Raw genomic sequence first — 26,116 nt, 5'->3', positions numbered from 1 at the left:
CTCCTTAAGAGGCTATGATTTACATATCTAGTAAAAGAGAGTCTGCATACAGGTAGAAACAGGTTAGTGATTAGCTTTGCAATTTGCCTAGAAATGATCTATAAATGCATTTCTCCCTACTACTTACTATAAAGTGTAAAAAGGAAGTTAAAGTCTGTCAGTTCCTAGTATGTGAGAGACGCTATATTCTAACAATCTGTAGAAAATTTCTAAATTGTTATTAAAAATTAAGCAGTAATGAGATTCTACCTAAAGGGCACTGAGAATACATTTTTTTTTTTTTGAGAGGTTTTTTTGCTATAGGGTGTGTGTGCCCGCCAGACAGACAGAGACATAGAGACAGAAAGTGAGAAATCATCCCCCAGGGGGGATGGTCACACCGTAATCCCTTCTCCTCCATTCTCCTCTCGGGATCTTGGGCACGCACGAACACGCGCCTGGCATGAGTTTACGCCACTGGTCTGGGACTCGAAAAGCGGTCACATATGTGGGAGTCCAGCGACATAGCCATTGCGCTAACTGCTGGTCCCTAGAACTGTTACTTTCTAAGTACACAATATCCTAGACAATTCAAGGCATCTTAATCTTCATCAAGAACAAAAATCAAATTTTTGTCATGCTCTTAAATCCATCATTATGGATAGAGCTGGTGCAAATTAATCAAATGTATCCAATACTGATGTCCAAGCTGGCGTATTGGCAACTGGTGGTCAATGGAGAATTAAAAGATCTTCCCTTTCTTCTTGTTCTTCTCCAAAGTTAAGGGTTTTGCTGTTCTACAATACGTCGCTGAGCTTCCCAGTTTGCTTTCTTGTTCTCAAACTGGCGTTCTTTCTCTAATTCTTTGTGCTGTGCTTCCAAATTCTTTTTCATTTGCTCGTGGTGCTGCTGGAGCTCAGCTTCCAAGTCCTTCAGCTTCTGCACCTTCTCCTTGACCTTGATCTTGAACACCTGGCTCCATCTTCATCTTAGCCATATGCTTCCTCCTCTCTTCCTCCATCTGGGCTAAGGAGCTCTGAGGAGCTGCCCTTTGTTCTCGTTATTGTCATTGTAAACCAAGCTGCCAGCCTATCCTACTCCTGCAAGTTCTCATAACACCCGTTGTTAGTGACATCTTCTGAGTCCTGCATATGTGTCCTCATCAACGTGTTTCCTAGAATGGTAAATCACGAGGCTCACCATTTTCGACTTCAGCAACACCCAAGGGTACAGCCTTCCTCAGACTCTTTTGCCATTCACTGTAAGGATAGTGTTACTACCTACCATGGCAAGAGGTACAGTCCTTTATCTTTTTTTCTTGCAGAGGTTTTTGCTATAGGGCGTGTGCGCTCGCCAGGGACAGAGACACAGAAAGTGAGAAATTACCCCCCAGGGAGGGTGACCATGCTGCAATCCCTTCTCCTCCATTCTCCTCTTGGGCACACACGCACATTCGCCCAGCGTGAGTCTAAGCCACTGGGTCCGGGGACGTGAACCGCAGTGGACTACATGGGAGTCCAGCGACATAAGCCATTATGCCAACTGCTGGTCTTACAGTCATTTATCTTTTTAAGAAACTTACTTTCTTCATTGTTTCTAGAAATTCATACATTTTATGTTCTTGAATTCCTTTCATTATCTGTTTTATACACCGTTGGCATTCCTCTGGTTTGAGTGCACCTGCTTTGGCAATAAGTTGGATGCTATTCATTTTTTATGTAAATACTTCACCAATTCATCCAACACCCGTGTCCTGAAGGAACAATGTAGACTGCACCCCGCTATCAGGTATCTGATGGTGGTTCACTCGCCACTCTGCATTTAGGCAGTCCTCAGATTTACTCTCAATGTAGTCAGTGACAGGCTGCCAGTAATTATCATTCACTGCATCTCCAAATCCTGAGTACTCACTATTGTGAGCAGCAACTGAACCCCACCTTCTTTAATGAACACTTTGGACTGTTCTACCTGTGCGGTCTTTTTGTTACGGGGAGTACACTGACACTCTGAAGAACACACATCTGTGAGGAAGAGTTCGATTAATGTTGATTTTCCCTGTCCAGATTCACCTAATACCATAAATGTGAACTCAAACCTTCTCTTAGCACTGACCTCCGGCACAGTTGATTTGAGAGGCTGGATCTTGGCTACCGTAGCGGTGCAGTCGCTGCTTCTTTCTTTGGCAGCAACGGAGGTGGAGGTGGTGGTGGATCTCCACTGACCACATACCTTCCCCCGCGGTTTTTCTTTTTAAAGTTTTTTTTTTTTTGTTTTTTGTCACAGGATACATGTGCTAGCTGGAGAGGGAGGAAAAGTGAGAAATCACCCTCTGGGGGTAGGGCCACATACACACTCCTGGTGTGATTTTCAAACCACCAGGTCTAGGACTTGAAATGCAGTCAGGTGGGAATCTAGGCTTTAACCACCATGCCACCTGCTGACCCATCACACACTAGTTTTCATGCTTAGTTGTTTCTGGGTTTAACTATACTCTGCTCCCCACTGCCCCAGGTTTTTGCAATAGGGTTTGTGCACTAGCCAGAGAGGGAAAGTGAGACACCCCTCCCACCTCCAACCGAGGATGGTCACACCGCAATCCCTTCTCCACTCTATCGGGATATGGGGCACACACACACACACCTATGCTCACACTCACATGTCATTTTCAGGCTGCCAGGTCCAGATCTTGAACCACAGTCGGTCACGTAGAAATCCAGTGCCTTAACCACCATACCACATGTCCCAAGTTTCTTTGTAAGTGGCTGATTCAGTTAATTCCTTCAAACATACTATTAAAGATGTCAGATTGGGACTCCGTTGCTCTCATTACCACCTTTTTATTTACTCATTATTTTTACAATTTGACTTGCATTAACTTTTCTGAAACTCAAGTATTATCTAGTTACAAGAAAAATTAACTAATCTCTTCGGGATGTTAAGTGTCTAACTTTAGATACTCTTAACTGGTAACTATTTAGGGAGGTAATCTACAAGCTTCTATTTTTGTTTAAATTTTGCCAGGGGGCCTGCATGCTCCCCAGAGACAGGGAGAAAGTGAAAAGCATCCATGGGGAATAATTATGCTATAACCCCTTCGCTGATTCTCCCTCCTTGTGACTTTGGCCCTTGCTGGTGTTTTCTCCAAGCTGCTGAGTCTGAGACTGAACCACAGGACCAGCCATACGGGATCCTGATGGCCTAACACCCTGGCCCTCAAATTCATCAAACAATTCCATTGGGAAGCAAAACCATTTTCCTTTCTTAGCCTGGGGGGAATGAAAGCCCAAAGTCTCTAGAAACTCAGAAAAAGACAGCATTGTCTGATTTTTCCATAGCCATATAAAAATCAGTGACTTCCACTTCATTAACGGGGAAGTAAATTCTCACTTTTTCTTGATCGGTGTATCAGAATACGTTTCTCACTCGATTCTTAGCCTTCAATGTTAGAGTGTTTCAAAGTAGTCCCCGTCTTTCCATTTTTCCAGTCCTTAGATGATGTTCTTGTTTCATGGTTTTAAACATCCTTTCTACACTGACGCATTTTCCATCTTCAACTAGGTAAACTACCACTCCAACTGCCTTTTCCTCATGGATTTCTCAACTAAACATCAGATATTTCCTATCCCCAATAACAAGGATTTCCATCTTTCTAGCTGCTCAAGCCAGGCCCAAAGTCTTAAGAACCTCCTAATTCTTCCTTAACAACTCATATTCAACCCTGGCAAATTTTATCAGTCCTTCCTTAAAACATACACAGATATGCAACCACCACCTTTTAACCTTCCTCTCCTATAGCCATAATTCAGGCTGCCAAGAATTCACCCCTGCCTGTGAGAGCATTCCCTAAGTGGTTTTCCTGCCTCTACCCTTGTGGTATGCATATTTGTTCTATTAGCACTTTCCTACCCCAAAACCTAATGTAGTCCCTGACTTCAAGGTTAAATTGACCAATACCACCAGCCTTCAGTTACCTCTTAGATCTAATCTATCAACACAACTTTCCTTCCTTGCTCTGAGTGTTCAGGTTACATCCTTTTCATCTGCCATACCTACATTATGGATGGTCTCAGAGAATGTAAGCTGTTTCCTTTACCTGAAATACATGTCCAGGAGTTGGTTCACTTCTTCAGTGACTCTCAGACCTTCCTCTATTTCCTCTTACCCCATTTAAAAATAGCAAGCCTTCCCCACCAACACACTACCTTCCATTTCCTGCTTTTTCTCATCAGTGCTTGTAATTATCTATGTAACACTATTTTACCATGTCTCTCTACAGCATGTAAGCTCCAAGAGACAGAAAATAGTACCTGCAAAACAAAAACAAAAAACTAGACTCCTAACTAAATACATAACATACTTTCAAGTCACAAGGTATAGCAAATGTTAACTCATCACTTAAGCTGTTACCGGGTGTGAATGTTAGCGCAACTGAAAGGTAATCTGACCACTACCACTTCCTTCAGACCTAGCAATTTTACCAAGAAATCATTGCAGATGTATACAAACATGGGGACACCCATCACAGCTTTATTTCTAACAGTGAAAAAAACCCAGCAATAATGCTTGAATGTCCGACAACAGTAAGACACTTACAGATATTACTCATAGAATACTATGTAGTGATAATGTCAATACATGTTTATTAACTGGTAAATTTGGACATGTACACTGACTAAAAACAAAATGCAAATTCACCATATATTTATATGTGCACAGAAATATCAACAGTTGTTTTATTACTGGGAAGTTATATTAAAATTCATTTAAAATTGTTTACTTTTCTTGAATTGCTTAATACTTTAAAAAAAAGGCAACATAGATCTTCTAAAGTAATACTTAAAATTGAGATTTTCAGAATAAGATTGCATAACATGAATAGAAATGAATTAATGACTGGCACAAAAGCCTAAAGAGGATTAGATAGCAATTACTCTTATTTTTACTCCATTATTATTCTGTATTATATCATTATTGCCAACGGTTTAGAAATTTCATTAAGTTTTCAAATTGTGATTTGCAAACTACATCCAACTAAATACTGGAGATGTTTCAGGATGTTCTTAAAACTTTTACAAGGTACCCCAAACTCAGAGATTAAGGATTACAAAATAAGTCACAACTTCGGCAATTTCTGTATTCAACTGTATAGTGCAGAGGAAATCCAAACTCAGAGCTGTGTAGTTCCAACTGCCACTTTTCCAATCATTCCTAAAGAATCACACGAAATGTAAAGTTTTGGCGTCAAATTAATTATGAACTCATTATAAGATAAAAAAATATCTGGCAGTTTTTAAAAAAATTAACAAACCAGCCCCACTCATTTATCATTAACATGGTACAAATCAGAGCTAAGAAAAAAAAAAAAAACACTGCATAAGACAAAGGCTTCCTTTAATTAAAACGTTAAAGACTCATGAAACATAAGTTTTAAGCTTCAGGGAGAAAGCTTAAGAATGCAGTAGCAAGTTAGACTCTAGAACTAACAACCAGGTTAATTAAGTTTTTCTTAAAAGTGTGTTTTATTAAATGGTACTCAAATTCCATTTTCCCCCATTATCAGTAAAGGTATCTCAAATGTCTGCATGGGCAGGTACTGAAAGAAACCTGTCTCATTTCTCATAAAAGTTTTTGGGCTGCACTCATCTAATCCTAGGCCCATCCTGTCCTAGGATTCTAGACCACAAATTAAGACTATTTGACAGGTATGGACACATATTCTCTGAAACATTAATACATTTGATTTTAACATGTAACTATTATTAATGGATTACAACCCAAAAAAATTATGTCAATTTCTAAAATTACATGTCTAAATTTTTTGAAGAATCAACATGTCTTAAGATATACAATCATATGCACTCATGCAATCTAGCCATGTTTTATATTCACAACTTCACCTTTTTGCAGAGCAGTATCTTTCCCATCCTCAAACAGGTGAGCCTAGAATCAACTGTTAAAAAATTTATCAATAGGCATTAAGGTAAAATGTGAGAGGAATATAGGTTTTATTACATTATATAAGACTCAATTAAAAAAAGTTATACAATAAAAAGTGCATGAATGTATATGCTAAGATAAAATAAAAAACTTAAAAAACAAACAAACAAACAAGAGGGGCCAGTCATAGTGTTAACAGGGGTAGCGTAAAGTTCTGCCAAGGCTGGACCACATGGGAAGGCCTCAGGTTCTCCTTGTGCATGCTGGGTATGTGTGTAAGTGCCCAGATCCTGGCTGCCTGAAGCCAGGGGTGGATTATGGTGTGAAGACACTGCTGGGAGTGCCTATCTGTCTCATGAAAGAAAGAAAGAAACAAAAGGCCTATGTGGATTCAAAATGGGAAAGGAGAAGAAAGAAAGCTCATTTCCTTTCATTAAAAATCAGAGTGCAACATCTATAGTTAAACAACTTTATTAACATAGTCAAGCAGTGATTAACATTCACATCTATTATGTCACATCATACAAATGTAAATACAAAATTACTACAGTACAATATATATTCTCTGCATGATCCAAAATATTTGGTGGCCCCAAAAAACTCTCTTTAAAATTCAGCAGCTTATCAAAAATTAAAACCGTATTCTATTTAAAATGAAGATCTGTTAGCACAGAGTTAGACTTCAGGAAATACCAATTTAGTACAGTTTGAGAAGTTGCAGGAGGATATGTTTGAAGGACACATTCTAACATAGTGTGGTAGTATAGGAAACATCAGATTTAAAGCTTTTAAGCATAACTCATACAACCTAAGTTGTCAGCAGAAAGATCCAGTTTTTTATAACTAAAGCTAACACTACTAAATTATTGCACCCAATGTTAACATGAATATTAAGTGTAAAACTGTTTTATAATATGAAGTGAAGTCATTTACCACATTTAAAGATCTCTTCTCACAAGATGATAATCTATTGAGTAAAATGAATTATATAGTATTGTCTAATTATTATCTCCATAAAAACCACCCTAGCTTAATTTGGTTATATGTCCACACAAAGGATAACAACAGTAATGAGGAAAGTACAGCTGAACCCTTTAAGAAGCTTATATCAGGAGGGGACCAACTTTGCCTTATAGGCCAATGATGTTATCATGGGCTTTCAGAAAGAAAATTAGGCCTGTAAAACAGCTACTTCTGCATAATACCAAGCCATGGTATAAGAAGACTCTATCATACATAAACAAAACTCGTAATATAAGGGAACTACTGGTTTTCTAATTAGTGATATACTGCTTGGCAAATAGAGTTGGCCTGGTTTTAAAATGTACAAGAGGTTTAAAAAATTATCATGTTTAACTTCCCTCAAACTCATGCATACATTCAACTATTCTGCATTTTTTAAAAAAAAGAAAACAATACATTCTGGGATACAAACCATGATACACAGTAGCTGGAAATTCAAATGTACTTAAAAAAAAATAAAATTCAGAATAATCAAGCAAAAGGATAAAGAATTATCTACATAGAAGTAGATGCCAACAGGGGAAAGGCCTATGTAAAACTAAAAAAGGAAAAAAAAAAAAAAAAAAAAAGCAAGTCACCTGTGAAGTATTCAGGTGAATTAAACAAACTTGGGTAAAATTTAAATTTAAAGAGGCATTAGAAGCATCTCCATATGTAATACAGTATGAAATGCACTAAGTCGGTATACTATTATATTGCATGGTATTAACACTAGATAATATTAACACAGCTCATTATTTATCTGATTTTTCATCTAGATTATCCCAGGCCTTTAGCTATCCAAAAGACCACAGTCTTCTTAAATATTCCAAAGCCTACACTTCATTAACAGTAATAGTAGCAATAGTTAGTGTTTTCCCCTTGTATTATTTGCAAAAATAATTAAATAAGCAAAGTTGTGTTTTAAAGTACTACCAAAGAAAGGATTTAAATCGCAGTTATGCATGATACACTCTTCTCTTGGGAAGAATGTTTTTGCACCGTTATCTGTTAATACATTCAATATGAATAATATAGATTAACTATAGGAAGCAAAAAAAAAAAAAAATCACCTTTCTCCTCATGGCAAAGGACTTAAATTTAGACAAGAGGGGCTTAGGACATAATTAGTTTAATTCTGGCATTTTAGTCATGCAGGGCAATTTTATACTGGGGGAAAATTTTTCCACTTTCCTATTTTTGAGGATGTGGAAAAAAGGAGGACCAAATCTAACTCACTTTCAGGTAAATCTGCATGAAAAAGGCTTGTCAGGACGGCTTTATACCACCCCAGTCTGCTAGAATAACTGGAAAAATCAGACTAAATAGGAAGGTTCTTAATGAAATACACTAAAAAATAAAGTATATGACCCCTTTATAAGCATGTCACCAAAGCAAAAATGATACAAGAGTATTCACCTGAGATAAAACTTGTATCTGAATATTTATAACTGAGTAGACAAAGCTTTACAAGAGGAAAGTCAGTTGAAATTATTTTAAAATATACATCTGATTCTATTTTACAATATATGCAATTTAAGCAATTCAGATCAATGAAAAAGTCTTAACCAAAAAAATCACAGTGTTTATCAATATGTTAATTACAAAATGTATGCTACTTGTTTTGTTTTTAAGATGTAATAATGGCTTGGTTGAGTGTTTAAAATCTATTCTGAATTCTAACTTGCGTAACAAAATCAAGTAGCAACAATGTAAAGCATCAGAACTGGCTCTTAAAGATTATTTACATGTTGATTACCTGGGAAATAACCAACCAAAAAACATATAAAAGTGATTTTTTTTTTTACACAGTATGAAGTCATTAAAGAGATTAGACAATACAAAAGCAAAATTCTTTCCAGAAAGAAGAAAAAAAAAAAGACTATCTGTGGCACTAAGTTCACTTGCTAATGGACCGTAACATGAAACTGCCAAACATGCACTTAAATTATATTAAATACACTTTCTGTTTCCAACTTAGGTTGATCAGCAGCTTTTGTTCTGTTAGAATCCTTCAAAGAGAGAAGCTCGAACAGGAAAAAGAAGGCATATATAAAACAGTAAACACTGACCTCCTGAGGTTCCTACAACATAAAAATATTCAAGTAGAAAATCTACATCACTTAGCAGCGGCTATTTCTGTAGTCGAGCACACTAACAGCATTTTAGTGTGTAAGGAGCAGGTGAAGTAAGCCGTGCTTTAAGCATGCCAAGAGGCAGAAACACTGGAATGTAACAAAGACAAACTCACAATTTCAAAGACATTCAGTCAACATTCAAAACTATTAAGACTACACCACAAGAATTAAGTTGCTTTATATATATCCCATGATGTATTAGGTTTTATCAGAAAAAATGCTAAATCAGAGCTTACCTCAAAAGATAACTTAAATGGCTTCTGCAAATTCCTGTGCTATATACTACATATCTGAAATATAAATTAGGAAGAAAATAACCTCAAGGGGGAAAAATAAAACAAAAAATAAAACAAAAAACCCAACCCAATTTCAGGTTGCCAGTCCTATTAGTTTTATTTTCTATTTTATAATTAAATTCCCTACAAAAACAGGTCTGATGTCTACAAAATGGGCACAATTATGTTTCATGTTACAGATCTGCCTAACTGGAAACTAATTTCTCATCAGACAAGGACAATATTACTTTTAGTCAATATAGAATTATCAATTGCAAGTTCAGATGACTTTATAGAAGGTTGGTATGTAGTCATTTTACTGTGCTTAGAGAAGAATTTGATAATTTCATTCATTTTAACACACTTACTACTTATTTCAGAATATTAAAGTATCCCCCATATTGAACTCTAAAAGGTATTTAAAGCACTATAGGATATCATTATACTTTATGCATAAAAAGCTATTCTATTAATCTATTAAGAACTGGGATGCAAATTTTTAGTTCCCAGTGAAGCAATGGTACTAGAAAGCAAAATGCTACAGACCCTTCAAATCCAACTTACAATTAAAAAAAAAATTAGCATTATAAATCAAGTTCTACTGACTGAAATTTGCAAAGCCAAAGTATAGGAAAGAAGAAAGAATGTGTTAAAAAACAACAAAAACAAAAAAAAACAAACAAATAAAAAACCATACGCACAATAACAAAAACCTTTCTGCATGCTGCCATGCATTTGAAATTATCTGAAACAGTATTTATAAATTCACACGCACACAGCTCAAACTTCAGTGCAATGGCTGTATCATTCAACACTTTTAGAGAATAGAACCATGCAAAGAGGAGCGACTGCTTATAAAAATGGTTATTCAGTATTTATTCTGCAATGCAAAGGTGACAAACTAAAATATAAAAAGGCTGTTATGGCTTAACATTTTTGTTGCAGATTAAATATGCAGCATCGAAAAATGGAAAGGCGTGGCTTCATCTCTGACCAGCAGAGTTAAAAAGAAAAATCTCTCCATTTTCCTTCATCATCATGGGATACACTGTTCAGGCAATCCAAATTAATAAAGACTTGCACTTTCATATGGACACAAGATCAAGTGTACCAGTTAGGTTTTCACATTCACAGTATATAAGAAAATACACATGGAAAGAAAAGTAAAGGGTTAACTTAACAAGGATTTATTCACAGGAATACATGTAAGTAGAGAAAAATAACAGAAAAGCTAAACAAATGAAATGAAGAGGATCCAAATCAACTTTCACTCTGTAGCTTTTAACTTGCACCCTGTGTGCATATATCTAGGGCACAAAGGGCCACCAACATGCGCCAATACAGTGTAGGAACCCTGCGTTACGTCCATTAACTTAAACATATCTTTAAGATCATGCTTTGAACAAAAACAGAAAAAAAAAAAAGAAAAAGAAAAAAAAAGAAAAGAAAGCTTAGAAGGCATTATGTTGAGTGGGAATAAACATTGAAATATAGCAATCATTTTCAACTTCTACAATTGTTTTTATGTGCCAACTAACATTTATGCAGCCTTTTACAGATCTTTTACCATGTAATTTAAATTTTAGAAGTTTTGATAAAATCACTAGTAGTATATAACCATGCAGAAAGCACATCACACTGACAGCACAGAGGCAAAGATTTTGCACAGGTATATCAGCTTTCCACATTGTGCAGGTTACACACGATACAATATCAATCTTATTCCTAACAGATCCTAAAAAGGTATTTCAAGGCCTAGCTGTAAACTACAGTACTTTATATATCTATATTCTTAATTAAAAAATAAAATCCACAAATCTTAAAAAGGAATTTTAAATGCAGGGCTATATCGAATTGGTAAACTGCAACACAAACTGGCGCAACATAGGTAAATGAATATCGACCTCACTCTATGTGATGCAAGCATGCTACTTTCCCACTAGTTTAAATTACTTTCAATCACTATTGAGCCGGAATGCATGCCTGAACCTTAAACTGCACTTTAAAAGTAACATCTTGGCCTAGAAATTAAATCTAATGAAGTACAACCATCAAATTATATCCACTACATTAATGCTTTTAATGCAAAATTAAGATGTCATCTTTAGTTTGATATGCCCAACCCTTTATTCCTCCCTCCCTGCCCATCCCACAAAGGTAAAAGGAGTGACTCATTTGGCATTTCACAGGGTGCTTCATTGTTTAAATTAGTTTGTTTTATTTCCAATTTTTTTGGGGGGTACCTTAAATTGTAACTTCCAAGAACCTGCTTCTATGGGAAGGCAAGCTGATTTTACCTCTATTTGCTTCATTTGTGTAGTTCTCATCAGCATGCAAAAAAAGGCCCCACTATGTGGGAAAATTTATATAAAAACCTTAAATTAAAAACCAAAAATTCTTCTTTACTGTCTGTAACCCCCATTCTTAGGTTTCCTTTATTGTGCACTATATAATTTTTCCTTTCTTATCCCTATGCATTATTCATACGGTTCTTGTTTTGGTACAATTCCCCATAATATTCCAGAATGTACTGTTTTGTGAGTAGACTGAATATATATATATATATTTGTTTTTTGCTTCTTCACATCCAGTGCGGAGTAATTGGAGACAGATTTCCACCCACAAAGGCTCCAGATGTTAAAACGTTTCCAAACATCGACTTAATACAGTGACGGCAACACCTCCCTCCCGCCCCTCCCAGTAGGGTTGGGATTGTACTGTATTCCCTACTGGTTTACCCTTCCCCCCTGTAAAGGGTAACATTTTCCCTGGGTGCAGAGGCTCCCTCATAGTCTCCAAGACCAAAGGACCTGGAAGAAAAAGAACAAAAACAATTTTATTGTTAACAATAATTTCTTTTCAGGTTGGGGACAGCGGCACCTGCCTGTAGCCTCAGCAACTTCAGATACTGAGGTAGGAGGGGTTGGGGACTTGAAGCCAGTGTGGTCAACATAGGGAGACCCTGTCTGATAATACTGGCATGATGGTGCATGTCTGTGGTCCATGCTACTTGAGAGGCTGTGGCTGGAGGCTGTGACAGAGAGAGACCCAGTCTAAAAAACATAAAACAAAACCACCTCTACCCACATCCTACAGAAAAACTTCCATTAACCATTTTAATAAACAATGTTGGGTACGTGGTTGGTGCTCAGTAAAATATACAAGATTTCGAGAAAATGTTAGAAAAACAGAATTGAAAGATAAACATAAAAACATAAACTTTACTCAACATAAACCCTATCAAGTTCAAGACACTTGTGTGAACAAATCAGTCCATCATGGAGTCCATTCCTAAAGAACTTAGGGTTCTAGAAATTTAACATCAATGCAGTCTTTTTTACCTCAATAAATGAAAAATGGGTGTCTTTTAAAACAATTTTTTAGGATTAGAAAAGAAAAATAAGTCAGAAGGAGCCAAATCAAGACTGCGAAGTAGATGCCTAATGATTCCCCACTGAAACTTGCAAAATTTCATTTATTTGATGTGAGAAATGACCAAGAACACTGTCATGGTGAAGGACTCTGGTGAGGTTCTGAGCCTTTTTTCTGCTAATGCTTTGGCTAACTCTTCTCAAAATTCTCATAATAAGCAAATGTAGTGTTCTTTGGCCCTCCAGAAAGTCTACAAGCAAAATACTTCCCTAAACTTGACGCCTGCTTTGATCCTGACTGGGTTGTCTTTGCTCTGACTAGACAACTTCACCTCCTGGTAGTCCACTGCTTGGGTTATGCTTTCTCTTTAGCATCGTACAGGCTAAGTATCATTTCTTGCTGTATTTATTGGTAGGTTTGCTTCAGGAACCTGATCCCACTGATTTGGAATTTCCAATGAATGCTCTGCTCTTATTGGCAACTGATCTGGGTACAACAGTTTTGGCACTCAGAGTATAGTTTGCTCTACTTAAAAAAATTTCCATCAGAATTGTGTAATCTATGATGTTGGCTTTTGTTTTGGCTGTTAACTGTTGGTCCTCTTCAGTTAGGGCACAAAGACAACTAATTTTCTTGCAAATTGATGTGGATTGCCTGCTATTTTAGGTGTCATCTTCAACACTGTCTTGATGATCTTCTCATCTGTAAACTGATTTCTTTGGGGCACTGTACCTGTAAATTAGCTGTACAGTATCAATGATTTCACTGTTTTTCTACCCAAGCTTGTCCTTATCTTTGATGCTGTTCTTCAATTTTAGGTGAATTAATGTTGTTCTGAGGGGTTTACTCATTTCAAACTAATGTTTTTTTTTTCCTTCTTAGTGCCTCAAAACATCTCATTCAGACAGGTTTAAAGTAAGTAACTTTATTTGGGGGTGAGAGGGAAGTTGTTAAGTTTTTTTTGATAACATGTATCTTCGGACTCCTTGGATTTGAAGAATGAGTGTTAAATTATCATCTACCAAGACCTAGCGGTGGTCCCAGGTACACTTCTATATTCCAGGTATATGACCATGAGGAAGGGCCTGAGAGATGGAGTTGGAAGTGTGTGGATCATGGTATGAAACTCTGTTGAGGATACCTGTCTATTTTTTTCTCTTAAAAAATAAGGTTAAATGACAAAGTAAAGAACTACACAGGCTTAAACTTTGTGGAGGCCACTTAAGATATATTCTACTGACGATTTCAGATCATACTCTTAAATCTCAGTCACCCATCTTAGAAAACTTGTTATTTTCCTAAGTGGATAATGGGACATGGCACTACATGGCAAAATGTTTTCAAATCAGCATACTCTACTGATAAGTCAACGTCTTCTTTTAGGACCAAGTCAAGCCTTGTAGTACAGTGGTTAAATGCTGTGCATTGGGAACTTGATTCCACACAGGAGGCTACAATTTATATCCTGGCCCTGGTAGCCTGAAAAAAAGGCCAGGCACATGTGCATGCACGCCCAGGATCCTGACAGGATAAAGAAATGGTGAAAATAGGACTGCAATGCGATCTGGGGGTTATCTCTCTGAAAAGGGCATGTACCCTCTGGCAATAAAAACAAAAGACAAACAAAAAAAGATTTTTTACACCACCCTTTGTAAATGCTGATATCCTTTTGGAGGATAAAATTCTTTTGAAAGCAAGCAAGCAACAGGGCTAGTAGGTGGCTGGATCTCGCATAGCTGATTCAGTGGTTCATGTCCTAGATGCAGCGGCATGAAAATCACACTAGGTATGTGTAAGTGCCATGACCAAAATCCTCTGAGGAGAATGGAGAAGGGACTGAGGTGTGGCCATGCCCCCAGGGGGTGATTTCTCACTTTCGCTCTCTGCCTCAGTGCATAAGCACCAAGGCAAAAACTAAAACCATAGGAACAAAACCAAAAACAAATAAACAACAAAGGGTTAAAGCCATAATGAGAATCCAACCAGCATACCAATTTGCATTTCTTTCCACCTAGGATTCAGCATGGAGCCATTCCTTTTATCCTGCTTGCTTTTTCTTTAGTAAACAAAAATTCTCTAGCTTTTACTTAAATAATTTTAAATCTCAATATAGCATGATGTGAGACTATGTTTTATTCAACCCCTACAAAGTACAAATACCTTTTATTCTATTCAGTTTTAGTATGAAGTCCTAATAAATTTCTTAATCCTGAAAAATCCCGAAGTTCTTAATACTTACCCCTAATTTTGTAACTGCAGCTTAAGTGTATTATATTAAACACCGTAAAAAGCTGCAAGACGCTCTTTTAAAGGAAGAGGAAACTGGTCAGAGAAACGCCTCCAATTTTCATCCCCAACTTGATTTTTAAATCCATGAAGGATCTGCAAAAGGTGAAAAACCATTATTAATTTGTCAATAACAAAAAAGAAAAGCTCAGATCTACACAGCTGATGGAATCAAACACTAGGTCTTAAAAAATTACTTTTTGGTTTTACCCATTTTAAGATAGAAATTCTCAAATTTTCTTGGATTCTACACCATTATGCTTTTGTCTTAAAGCACCTCATAGCATATGCTTACTCTTTGAGGGGGTTAGGATATTACTGTTTTTGGCCCCTCAGCATGTGTCCCAGTAATGAGTGTAAGATAAGCAATCTCTTAAACTATACTGATGGAAAAACTATTAATAGTAACCTAGTTAGTATAGAATTCATCCAAGGAATGAAATTTTTCTGTCAAGTTTTTTCAAACTGCAAATACACAAGTTTTGGATTCCTGGCTGCAACTATATTTCACTAGTATTGATATGGGGTGATTAAAATGTACAATTATTTTTTACTTTCTTATTCTTTTTTTTGGGAGAGGTTTAGACAGAAAGTGAGAAATCACCCCCCAGGGGGATGGTCACGCCGCAATCCCTTCTCCTTCATTCTCCTCTCGGGATCTTGGGCACACACGCACACGTGCCCGGCGTGAGTTTTAAGCCACTGGGTCTGGGACGTGAACCGCGGTCGACTATGTGGGAGTCCAGTGACATAGCCATTACGCTAACTGCTGGTTCCCTACTTTTATTCTTATGACTGAGCATTGACTATGAAGTTAATCAAAAAGAGGTAATGACAATGCAAAGAACTACCTAGGCTTAATCCCTGTGGAGGGCACTTAAGATGTATTCTATGCAACAATTTCAGATCATACTCTAAATCTCAGTCACTCATCTTAGAAAACATATGACATTTTCCAAAAAATGAATAATGGGAACACATGAATCAGTGGCACTACTTGGGAACGTGTTTTCAAATTGGCATGCTCTATTGACAGAGTCAATGCCTTAGCTTAAGACCAAGTCAACTTCTTTACTAAGAACAAAGGTTATATAAAGTCCACCAAAACTGACTTAAAGAGCCTAAGTTTCACATGAAATGGAAAAATAACTTATCAACTAAGGTTTTAAACAGTCCCAAGATAATGCATGATAAAGATTACTTACCTTACAGAACATGTCTCTGAGATCATCTTTTGGGTTAATCCATGATGCAACAGCATCACAAAAAAATATAAAATCCTGTAAAAGCAAGAAACACATCTTAGATCATTGTATTTGTCGAACTCAGCAAAAGACATGTTCAGACAACTCAGAATTCATGTCATGAAAGAAACCTAACTAAAAAAGGGAAAATATTTAACATTAATTATTAAAAAAATCAATTATAATCATAAGGAGTTACATGATTACTTAACAGCTGTCTAGAACATTATTAACTCACTATTGGGGAATTGCAATATTCAGTTTACACTGGAACTGAAAGCTCTGCTGTATTTTACATTGCAAACAAAACAAAAACTGTGTCCAGTAACAGAAAGGGACTGAGGGACCAGCGGATGGCGTAATGGTTATGTCACTGTACTCCCATGTGGTCGACTGTGGGGACCTGGTGGCTTAAAACTTATACTGGGTGTGTGCCCAAAATCCCGGGAGGAAAAGGGATTGTAGTGTGGACATCCCTCATCCCCCCGGTGGGAGGAGTGATTTCTTAATTTCTCTCTCTCTGGCAAGCGCATGGACCCTGTAACAAAATCTCACTCCCTCTCTTTAAAAAAAAAAAAGAAGGGTCAGAAAGCATCAAGTCAACATCAAAGAAGACAGTACTTCAGGGCCAGCAGGTGGTGTGATGGGTAGGGTGTTGGATTCCCACATGGCTGTACACAGTTAGAGTCCTGGACCTGGTGGCTTTGCTTTCTCAAATAAAAAACAAATAAATAAAATTAAAACAAAAGAAAAAAAACAGCCCTTCATTTACTGGGTTAAAGAATCATATAAATTCAGTAACCTTATGATTCTGACTGGCCTAAAAAAACCTAACCCTAAACACATACTGAATGAACTTGAGTTGAAATATAGAATGGACCTAAGTTTCAAGACCCGCCTTCAGATAGAAATGTAAACGAAAGACCAAAAGTTAAAAGAAAAACTATACAGCTTATAACACCCAATCCAAAAAAACCCCAAAACCTCAACCATCAGATAATCACCTAAAAGTCAATCGGGTTATTCTGACTATAAAAACAAGGTGACAATATGCTTTAAGTATTTCATAAGAAATATTTCCTCAGTCTTGACGATCATACTGAAACACTGATAGTTCAAATTTTGATGTTCAACATATTGCCAGTGTTTCAAAAAGAATACTTTATATTTTACTTTTTTAAATTAAGAGAAAAACACTAACTTAAAAAAATCTCTTTATACTAAAGCATGTGAATAAAACACTTAAAATGCTATTTAAATTAATAGTTTCTTCAAATTATGATTCCTCATTTCTTCCAAACAGCAAAGTCTGATGTTAAAAATTTAAACACACAGATACTGAGAATTTGTTATTAAAAGTTTAAATGTTAAGAAAAAAACGTATAGGGACCAGCAGTTGGTGTTATGGCTATGTTGCTGGACTCGCATGTAGTCGACGGTGGTTTGAAGATTTCTCACTTTTTGTCTGTCTTTCTGGCGAGCGCATGCACCTTACAGCAAAAACCTCTTCAAAAAAAAAAAAAAAAAAAAAGACTTTTCCTTTTAACTATTTCAAATAAAGTACATAAATTAAAGTTAAAAAATACAAATTCTACCAAAAAAATAAAAATAAAATTTTGGTGAGAAGACACTTTTAAAAAATATGGCATATTGGCAGATATCTTTAAAACACATTTCAGATGACAATACATTCTTTTATTTGAGAGTTTTTTTTTTTTTTGGTTATTGGGCGTGTGTGCTCATCAGAAAGACGGGGAGAGACAGAAAGTGAGAAATCACCCCCCAGGGGGAATGGCCATGCCTCAATCCATTCTCCATTCTCCTCTCAGGATCTTGGGCATGCACACACACATGCCCGGTTTGAGTTTAAGCCACCGGGTCTGGGACTTGAATGGCGGTAGACTATATGGGAGTCCAGCGACGAAGCCATTACGCCATCTGCTGGTCCCAACAATACGTTCTTAATTACTGAAAAACAGATACGTCTAGGCTAGTTAGCAACTAGGGACCATCTCTCAAGACAATACTGGTTTTACTAGGAAGTTATTACTGTTAAATGCTTCTGAAGTTAGTTAAAAAGATTTTTTTCTGATTCTAATATATATATTTTTAATGTCCATCATGTACATCAATACAAATTTTATAAATGGATAATCCATGTTTCTAGACTGAGTTTATAGAAACTACAGTAACACAAAATAGGAAAAAATCTCAATTTAAAAATGTTTTAAGTCTTATTCTCTTGGATGTGAAAAGATTTCCATTTTTTTTTGAAAACATGAGAAAGTTATAGCTATGAAACATTTCTCTATTTTTATTACTCATGTGGGCATCCCTAGCCACCAAAATTTAATTTTGTAACCCTCCCTTTTCCCTGAACTTTTAAAATTTAATTTATTGTTGAGTCTCCTGTAATGACAGTTCCCTTATCATTCTTTCTTTTTTCCTTACAATTTTTCTCTGTTAAAGAACCTGGGTATTTAACCAAAAATCATGCAGTCTGCCTTTTGGTGATGTCATACACATGGTGAGTTCGACACATTCCTTTGTTTTATGTGCCTACCAAATAAAGCCTGTCATGATCAATACTTTTGCCAAATTATTAACAGGTTTAAATGTAACACAAATTTAGGAAACAATAAAGATAAACATAAGCTCTCAAAATTAAAGCAATTTAAGGGGTTGATTCCGTTTTGTTTTCATTCACTATTTCTAGGCTTGATTCTAAGTAACAGAAAGATAGTAGTACCCCACTATTCAGTCACTCTCTTATATTTTAAGATAGACAGCCTCGAACTCAGCAAATCGATATTCATAAATGGGAGGCATGCACAATATAAGTATATGAGATCTGAGCATGGGTGAGAGAAGCTCTAAACTAATTCTAAGACAAGTATTCTGCTATTATTTTATTTCATGCATGAAAGATTTAGAAGATAAAACCAGGCATTAACATTTTAAGATATTAAGAAATACACTGCATTTAAAATGTATAATTTCTTTTTAATATCTTTGAAAAAAATCATCGATATTTTTATAATTAAAGCCTTAAAATATCTCTCCCTTTAAAATTCTTACTATTCAGAACATTAAAAGTAAAAAAATCAAATCCTTGTGAGTATCTTACTTGGATTACACCACTGGGATTCACACTGATCATGGTACAAATCCCGCGGAATGCTGAATCCTTTTCCTCATTGTCTCTTATGTTCCTCAGAGAGGTGCACCTATAGAATTATAGAATCAAGTTTAGGGTGAAGTAAAACACCAGGCTCAATTACAACAGTAATGGACAGTATTTAATGGAATAAGCACCACAGTATAGATAATGGTTACATTAAAAATTTCCAAAAAGTATAAATTTCGGTTTTTCACACTCCCTGTATGTTGGGCCCATCTAATCTTAATAGAGTGGAAACAGTCAAATTCACATTTTAAAAATAATAAATTACATCTATAAAATGGAACAACTTATTTGAATCAATGGAACAATTTATTTGAATATCCCTTTAAACTATGAATGAGCCTAAGCTAAGAAAAGTTACCAAATTAATATTTAAAATTATATTATGACTTGTATTCCATTAAACACTACTAAAAATGTTTTGAATCCAAAGATTATCAATTGAAAGAAGCAGAACATAGGATATACTGCCACAATAAAAACTATTACTATACAATTTATGGTGTAGATGTTTAATTTTTACATTAACAAGCAAATAATATTTCTATACGTAACAAATTTAAACATGTAAATTTTAAATGCAATCCAAGTTTCCAAATTAATTCTAAAAAAAGAAACGTAATGCAAAAACCTAAATTTAAAGAATTTGCATGCATCTTTTTTCTCTGGTGGATATTTAAATGCTTTTTATGTATAATCAAGCTTTTAACACAGCAAGCATGTGACAATCTTATCCCATGCATCAATTAGTCGTTAGCCACAACATAAAATAAATATACATGACGATGCTACTGAAAAACCTCACAAACCTGATAGGACAAGATTAGTCACATGGTTGGCAATGATTAAGGATTGTGATTTTTGTAACCAACTGAAAATATATCTAGAAGTGAGATAGAGAAAGAAAGAGTGAAGAAAAATGAATTAAAAAAAAAAGATTGAATAATACACACCAGGGTCTTATAAACTGCTGTAGCATGGGGGCCACCTCTTGAGGACAAACGTAACCAAGACGACCAATTGTTATTGCTAAGGTAACGCAATCACGGTTATACACCACCAAACGCCAACCAAGACATGAGCAAATGAGGGGGAAGGAGAAAAAATAAAGAAAAAACAACAAATAACTCAGAAACAGAAACCAACAGAATTTGTGTATGATAATAAACATAAGATTTCACCAGTGCTGTTTATTACCACCCCCTAAAATAAGGGGCAGCAACATATATGGCATACTCTTGAAAAAAGAAAAATAAAAGGAATTAAAGAAAAAATAAAACAACTCTAAAGATTGAGAGAACACCAAAAACCATGATGAATTGCTTTTCTCGCTCAACCAAGTATTCTCTTAATAAAAAGATGAGCGATTAAATGGATGGATTTAGAATCCAAAGCCAGTCAAAATTTAAGAATTTAATAGTGAAATCTGTTTTTTCCCCAAGAAGTATCATTAAATGACTATGTTTCTGAATTGTCTGCTTAAACGCACTTTCATATAGCTAAAACAAGCTTATTTATCACTTCTTTACATCTTTTATAAATTATTTTCATTTTCTGAAAATTATGTAGGGAATTTAACCCAAATTTTGGTAGGTATCTTTGTTAACATTTCCCAAATAAACTAGTGGCATTTGTTGCCTGATATCAAACTTAACTCAGATTTTAAGTGTGATGGCACCCATTAAATGAATAGATTAGAAATTGTTATGCTACATCAAATCCCTTTCTGACAAACCTTGGATATGATAAGTCACATAATAAATAATCCATTAATTTTAAGTCATATTTGACATAACAAAATTGTAATGAAGGAAATTCAGAAAGTCCACTATTATGACCTCTGATATGTAAATGTGGACTATAGGAAAAAAGTTTATTGTCTTTGCTATAAAAGGCATAGGGTGAATTACGGTGACACATTATACTAATTGTACACTAACTTTTTCAAGTGGGCAAATACATATTTATCATCAAAATTTAGGAAGTCCTTAAACTGGTAACAAGCTAAAACAACTGCAACTTAGAACTGCATTTTGCAATTCAAAGGTACATACATATAAATACATTTATACACACGGGAAAAAAATACAAACAGAAAACAAACCATGAGGTACTTTAATGGTGTTCTCTCAAAAACTTACAGGTTAACCTTTCATAAAAAAAGGGTGGGGGGTAAAGAAAAATGTTTAAGGATTACTTGAAGCAAACTACACAGATAATACTAAAATCCAGCAGATTCATATGAAGCAAGAGAAAGAAAACCTATGTTCAAAAGACACAAACTATGCAACATTCTCATTAAACAGGCAAGTATGAACAATCCAATGAAACATGCGATAAAGCAGATAGGTGATGGTCCATTGACAAAGTTCAGTGTAGGATATACTAATAGGAAAAAAAAGCAAGTAACAGCATATAAGAAACTGGCTTTATGAAATATTGAGATAATGATAATTCAAAGTTACTAAAATGTACCGCTAAGAGCCAGAGACACTATTATTCTATTTTGGTGATTTAAAAACCCACTCTGTTGGGTAAGGAACAAAGAAAACAGTATTTTATGCAGCCACTTGTGATTGAGAGTAATCTAATGAATCCCAAGTGTGTTTCTCAACAATATCAATCCAATTCATCAACCTGTAGGTTATTATAAACTATTGTATTATTATTTACTTAGGATATAATCATACTTTGAATCTTATAAAGCCAATTTATTTAAAAAAAAAAAACTATGAATTTGCCAGTTGATATCCCACAAGAAACTTTAATATACATTACACTCAACATTTATTTGCAGTTATGCATTCACATTTAAAAATAAATAGGAAATTTCTTTAGGTTCAACAAAAATTTCATAATAATAATTGTTTCAAATCTGAATGTCATGTATAGGTACTGTATTCTAAAGTAAAAACCTGTCAAGATTGCATAACCATCCTATAGTTTGGTACATTTTTTTGATAAGACAATTTAATGAACTTTATGAAACAAACAGTACCCATACAGCCAAACAGCTAGACAACTCTTCCATAATTAAAAGATTTCCTTCCATACCAATAAACATTATTAATTTTAGTCACATTAAAATAAACTATAATTAAAAAACACCAAATTAAAAAATCTTTGAAAATATACTATGTGAACCTTACTTTAAGCTCTGTTCAGTATTTTGGTAAGACACTTATTAACTATGAATAAATTACTAGAAATATCTTAGTATATAAAGAAATGGATATGCCTGAATGAAAACAAAATTTAAGTATTTTATCATTATAAGCAACAATCAGGAAGGATAGAAAGAAGACTATCCAATCACCTCCAAATCTGTTCTATAGTATGGAAGGTACTCTTTAATATAAACATGCTCTCTGTAAATGCAAAAGAGAAACAAGCCTCCTATAAAAATGCCTTAAGAAACTGCTGAAGCTCCCAAATTGGAGGAAATTATATGATGAAATGCAAAATACATAGCCATTATATTAACCAATTAGCAATCTACTTTTGCAAATCTATTGCAATCTATTTTTGGCCTTTTTTAAAAAAATTTAACAGATTAAAAAAATTACTTCCCAGCTCTCAGTTACTCTCTGAATCCATTTAAAAGCAAAATCAATGTGATTCAATAGTTGGTTTGGCTGGGATCCATTTTAGGAAGAACTAAAACACTGAAATGGGGAGAAAGGTTTTTTTCAAAAGTTTCTGCAAACTTGTATATTTCATTACTAATACAAAATAGCTGTTAATAATGAGGTGGGTTCTTAAAACTTAGCTTTGCTTTGGTTTCTCTACGCATCTTAATTTAAACTTAAAAGAGGACTAATTTTCTCTTCACTGTAACAGTTCAGTCATGATGGTACCTGTATTCTCTAACAACGTCTTTGGTGTGTTGGGTCTGTTAATAATTTCTACAAGCTGGTGCAACACCATAGGAATATAAGGCTGCATCTCTATACCTAGATCATCCAAAAAGAAAAAAAGAAGAAAAAAAAAAACTGAATGTTAAAATATCAATGTAAAATATAGTTTCCCTTATTAACTGTAACATATCCTATAAACATATAGAAACAAAATTAAAAAAACATTAAGTATAAAAATATCAGGGCACCTAAAAAATGTGTAATTGCAAAGCGGAGAAAAGTCTTACCCATTTGAATGGAGATTTCTCCAATTGCCCATGTGGCATTGTTGCACACTGAAATAAATTCTGGATTTAGGTTGGTTCCCAATATTGGCATGAAATCGGCTAGAAAAAAAAAATTATTTTAACTACATAGCAAACTACTCAATAGCAGTGTAGTGTACTAAAGGAAATGTACTAAATGGAATCTTAAATCTAAGCAAGGAATAACAAGTTTTACCATTAAACAAACACTGTAACATCAATTAAAAATTGATGAGAAAACAGGTTACTGCTTTTAAAAATAGCTTTATATTTTAAAAGTTTCTTTTTTCCATGAGGGAAGAGACACAGAAGGAAAGAGAAATATCGATAGGAACCCTCAACCTCAGCTAGCCTAGACCGTGGACATGTATTTGTGTGTACATAGGAAAGCCTTGGGATGCAAACCTGGAATCTTCCCATGTGGGTTCAGCATAGTAGACTGCTGCATTAAGGTTGTGCCACTGGTTGGCCCCTAAAAATAGTTTTATAAGTGTTGGTAATTTTGAGTCTAGCAGGTGGCATGGTGGTTGAAGTGCTGGACTCTCAAATGGATGACTGCAATTCGAGTCCCAGACTTGGAGGCTTGGGATAACGCTGGGTGCAGGTGCATGCATGCCCCAAATCCCAAAAGAACAGACTGCGGTGTGGCCATCCTCTCCAGGGGGTGATTTCTCACTTTCTGTCTCTCCAGCAAGTAGACGCGCCGTATAGCAAAAAAAGGGAAAAAAAAAAACACTGAAAAATTCTCTTAAAAAAAAGTGCTGGTATAATATTTATCTTAAGACTCAAACAAAGGCAGTATCTGTTCACTTAACTTTCATATGTAGTAGACAAGGAAATAGGACTGGTATATTTTAAGTAATATTAAAAAGAGTTGGTCAGAGTAATCTGTTTTATGATCAGAATATGAAGAGTCAAATTAAAAGGGGAGAAACATGATAAAATAGAATCTTCTTCAAAGCTAGTTTTCACACACAAAAATTAAAAAACAACCAACCAATGATTTTGGCTTTAATTAAAGCAACTTCCAACCCTACTGCTCAGACTGTGGTCTTTAAAATACAATTTTCCACTAAAAGGAACGAAGGCTTTTGAATAAATGCCCATTACAAAATAAGGAAATGTACAAAACAAGTTTAAACAATTATCCTGCCTCTCCTATATGATTTGTACCTCAGTTATAATTTATTGATACTAGAAATGTCTTGTTATATAACTATCCTCACTATTAAATGAAGAATTAAAATGTTAAAAATTGGGGCTGGCAGGTAGCATAGTGGTTAAGGGGCTGGAATGTCCATAGGGTTCGAGTCCTGGACTTGGCAGCTCGCCCTCTCACTTTCCCTTCCTCTCCCTGTCTCTAGTAAAATTTAAAAAAAGACAAACTAAACTGAATTGACCATTTTTTTTTCTTTTTTTTTGAGAGGTCTTTGCTATAGAGAGCATGCGCTCACCAGAAAGAGACAGAAAATGAGAAATCACCCCCTGGGGGGATGGCCACATGGCAATCCCTTCTCCTCCATTCTCTCGGGATCTTGGGCATGCATGCACACGTGCCCAGCATGAGTTTAAGCCACCAGGTCTGGAACTCGAACCATGGTCGACTACATGGGAGTCCAGTGACATAGCCATTATGCTAACTGGTCCCTAAATAGATCATTTTTAAAAAGTTACAATATTTAAAAATTTCCAATAAACGAGTGAACGGGAGCCAGGGTTTCTCCCTATTGCCATTATTAACAGTTTGGGCTAGAACATGTTTTGTTGTGGGATAAGAGAGACTACTACGTACATTATAGAACATTTAGCAACTTCCTTTGCCTCTACCTAAGAGATACCCCCAGCAATGTTAAACAAAGTGTCTCCAGACTCTAGCATATGTTCCCTTGAAGGCATATTTCTTCATAGTTGAAACCACTAATCTAGACAAGTAATTATGGTTGACAACATATAAAAAGAGACAACTAGATGCTGTATATTTTCTTTAAGAACGTACATGACACCACCTATCAAAAAACACAAAGCAACATGAATCCCATTAAAACTAAGACTTAGATGTGGGGACCAGCAGGTGGCATGGTGGTTAAGGTGCTGGACACTCCCACATGGCTGACCAGGGTTTGAGTCCCAAACCTGGGGGCTTGCTTTCTCACTTTCTCTCTCTGGCTGATCAAACTGGAAACTAATAATAATAAAAAAGTTAAATAAAATAATTCTTAAAAAAAAAAAAAACAAAACCAAAAAACTAAGACTTAGATCTAACTGCCTATTTATAGCAAGTACAAAGGACAGAGGAACATACTGACACCAGAGATGTAAACAATAAAATTCATGCATGAGAAAATGCTTTGAAACAAAAAAATTGACTTTATAACAAAAAACTATTTTAAGGAAAAGAAGAGAGCTGTACTAAAATACTAGTTAAAATGATATTATCTGGGGACCAGCAGTTAGCCTAATGGCTATGTCGCTGGACTCTCACTTAGTCAACCGCGGTTCGAGTCTCGGACCCGGTGGCTTTAACTCACGCCTGGCCC

At 35.5% G+C, this 26,116-nt stretch overlaps 1 protein-coding gene, 1 long non-coding RNA gene and 1 pseudogene across 4 annotated transcripts in view; all 3 read right to left on the bottom strand.

The window, feature by feature from the left end:
• Positions 1 to 460: 460 nt before the first annotated feature.
• On the bottom strand, positions 461 to 2,228 carry LOC102487279 (septin-7-like; annotated as a pseudogene).
• Positions 2,229 to 4,596: 2,368 nt separating this feature from the next.
• On the bottom strand, positions 4,597 to 6,233 carry LOC114006133 (uncharacterized). Its single transcript, XR_003547894.1, has 2 exons — positions 5,877 to 6,233; positions 4,597 to 5,187 (listed from the first exon to the last, which is right to left on the bottom strand). It is a non-coding gene; the product is annotated as an uncharacterized LOC114006133 (long non-coding RNA).
• A 138-nt stretch (positions 6,234 to 6,371) lies between these two features.
• Positions 6,372 to 26,116, bottom strand: part of TNPO1 (transportin 1) — a 104,816-nt gene continuing 85,071 nt past the window's right edge. For all 3 annotated transcript variants that reach the window (XM_006168347.3, XM_006168348.3, XM_014584138.2), the window contains exons 19-25: positions 23,562 to 23,660; positions 23,275 to 23,370; positions 20,371 to 20,446; positions 19,361 to 19,460; positions 16,195 to 16,269; positions 14,943 to 15,085; positions 6,372 to 12,141 (exon numbers count right to left, since the gene is read on the bottom strand). In XM_006168347.3, the coding sequence (XP_006168409.1) occupies positions 14,978 to 15,085; positions 16,195 to 16,269; positions 19,361 to 19,460; positions 20,371 to 20,446; positions 23,275 to 23,370; positions 23,562 to 23,660 (554 nt within the window). In that variant the 3' untranslated portion in view covers positions 6,372 to 12,141; positions 14,943 to 14,977. The remainder of the gene's footprint in view (positions 12,142 to 14,942; positions 15,086 to 16,194; positions 16,270 to 19,360; positions 19,461 to 20,370; positions 20,447 to 23,274; positions 23,371 to 23,561; positions 23,661 to 26,116) is intronic.

The sequence above is a fragment of the Tupaia chinensis genome, unplaced genomic scaffold, assembly GCF_000334495.1.
Source record: "Tupaia chinensis unplaced genomic scaffold, TupChi_1.0 Scaffold145717_1, whole genome shotgun sequence".
In the NCBI taxonomy this organism is placed as follows: Eukaryota; Metazoa; Chordata; class Mammalia; order Scandentia; family Tupaiidae; genus Tupaia; species Tupaia belangeri.
This window is presented reverse-complemented; position numbering and strand designations above follow the sequence as displayed.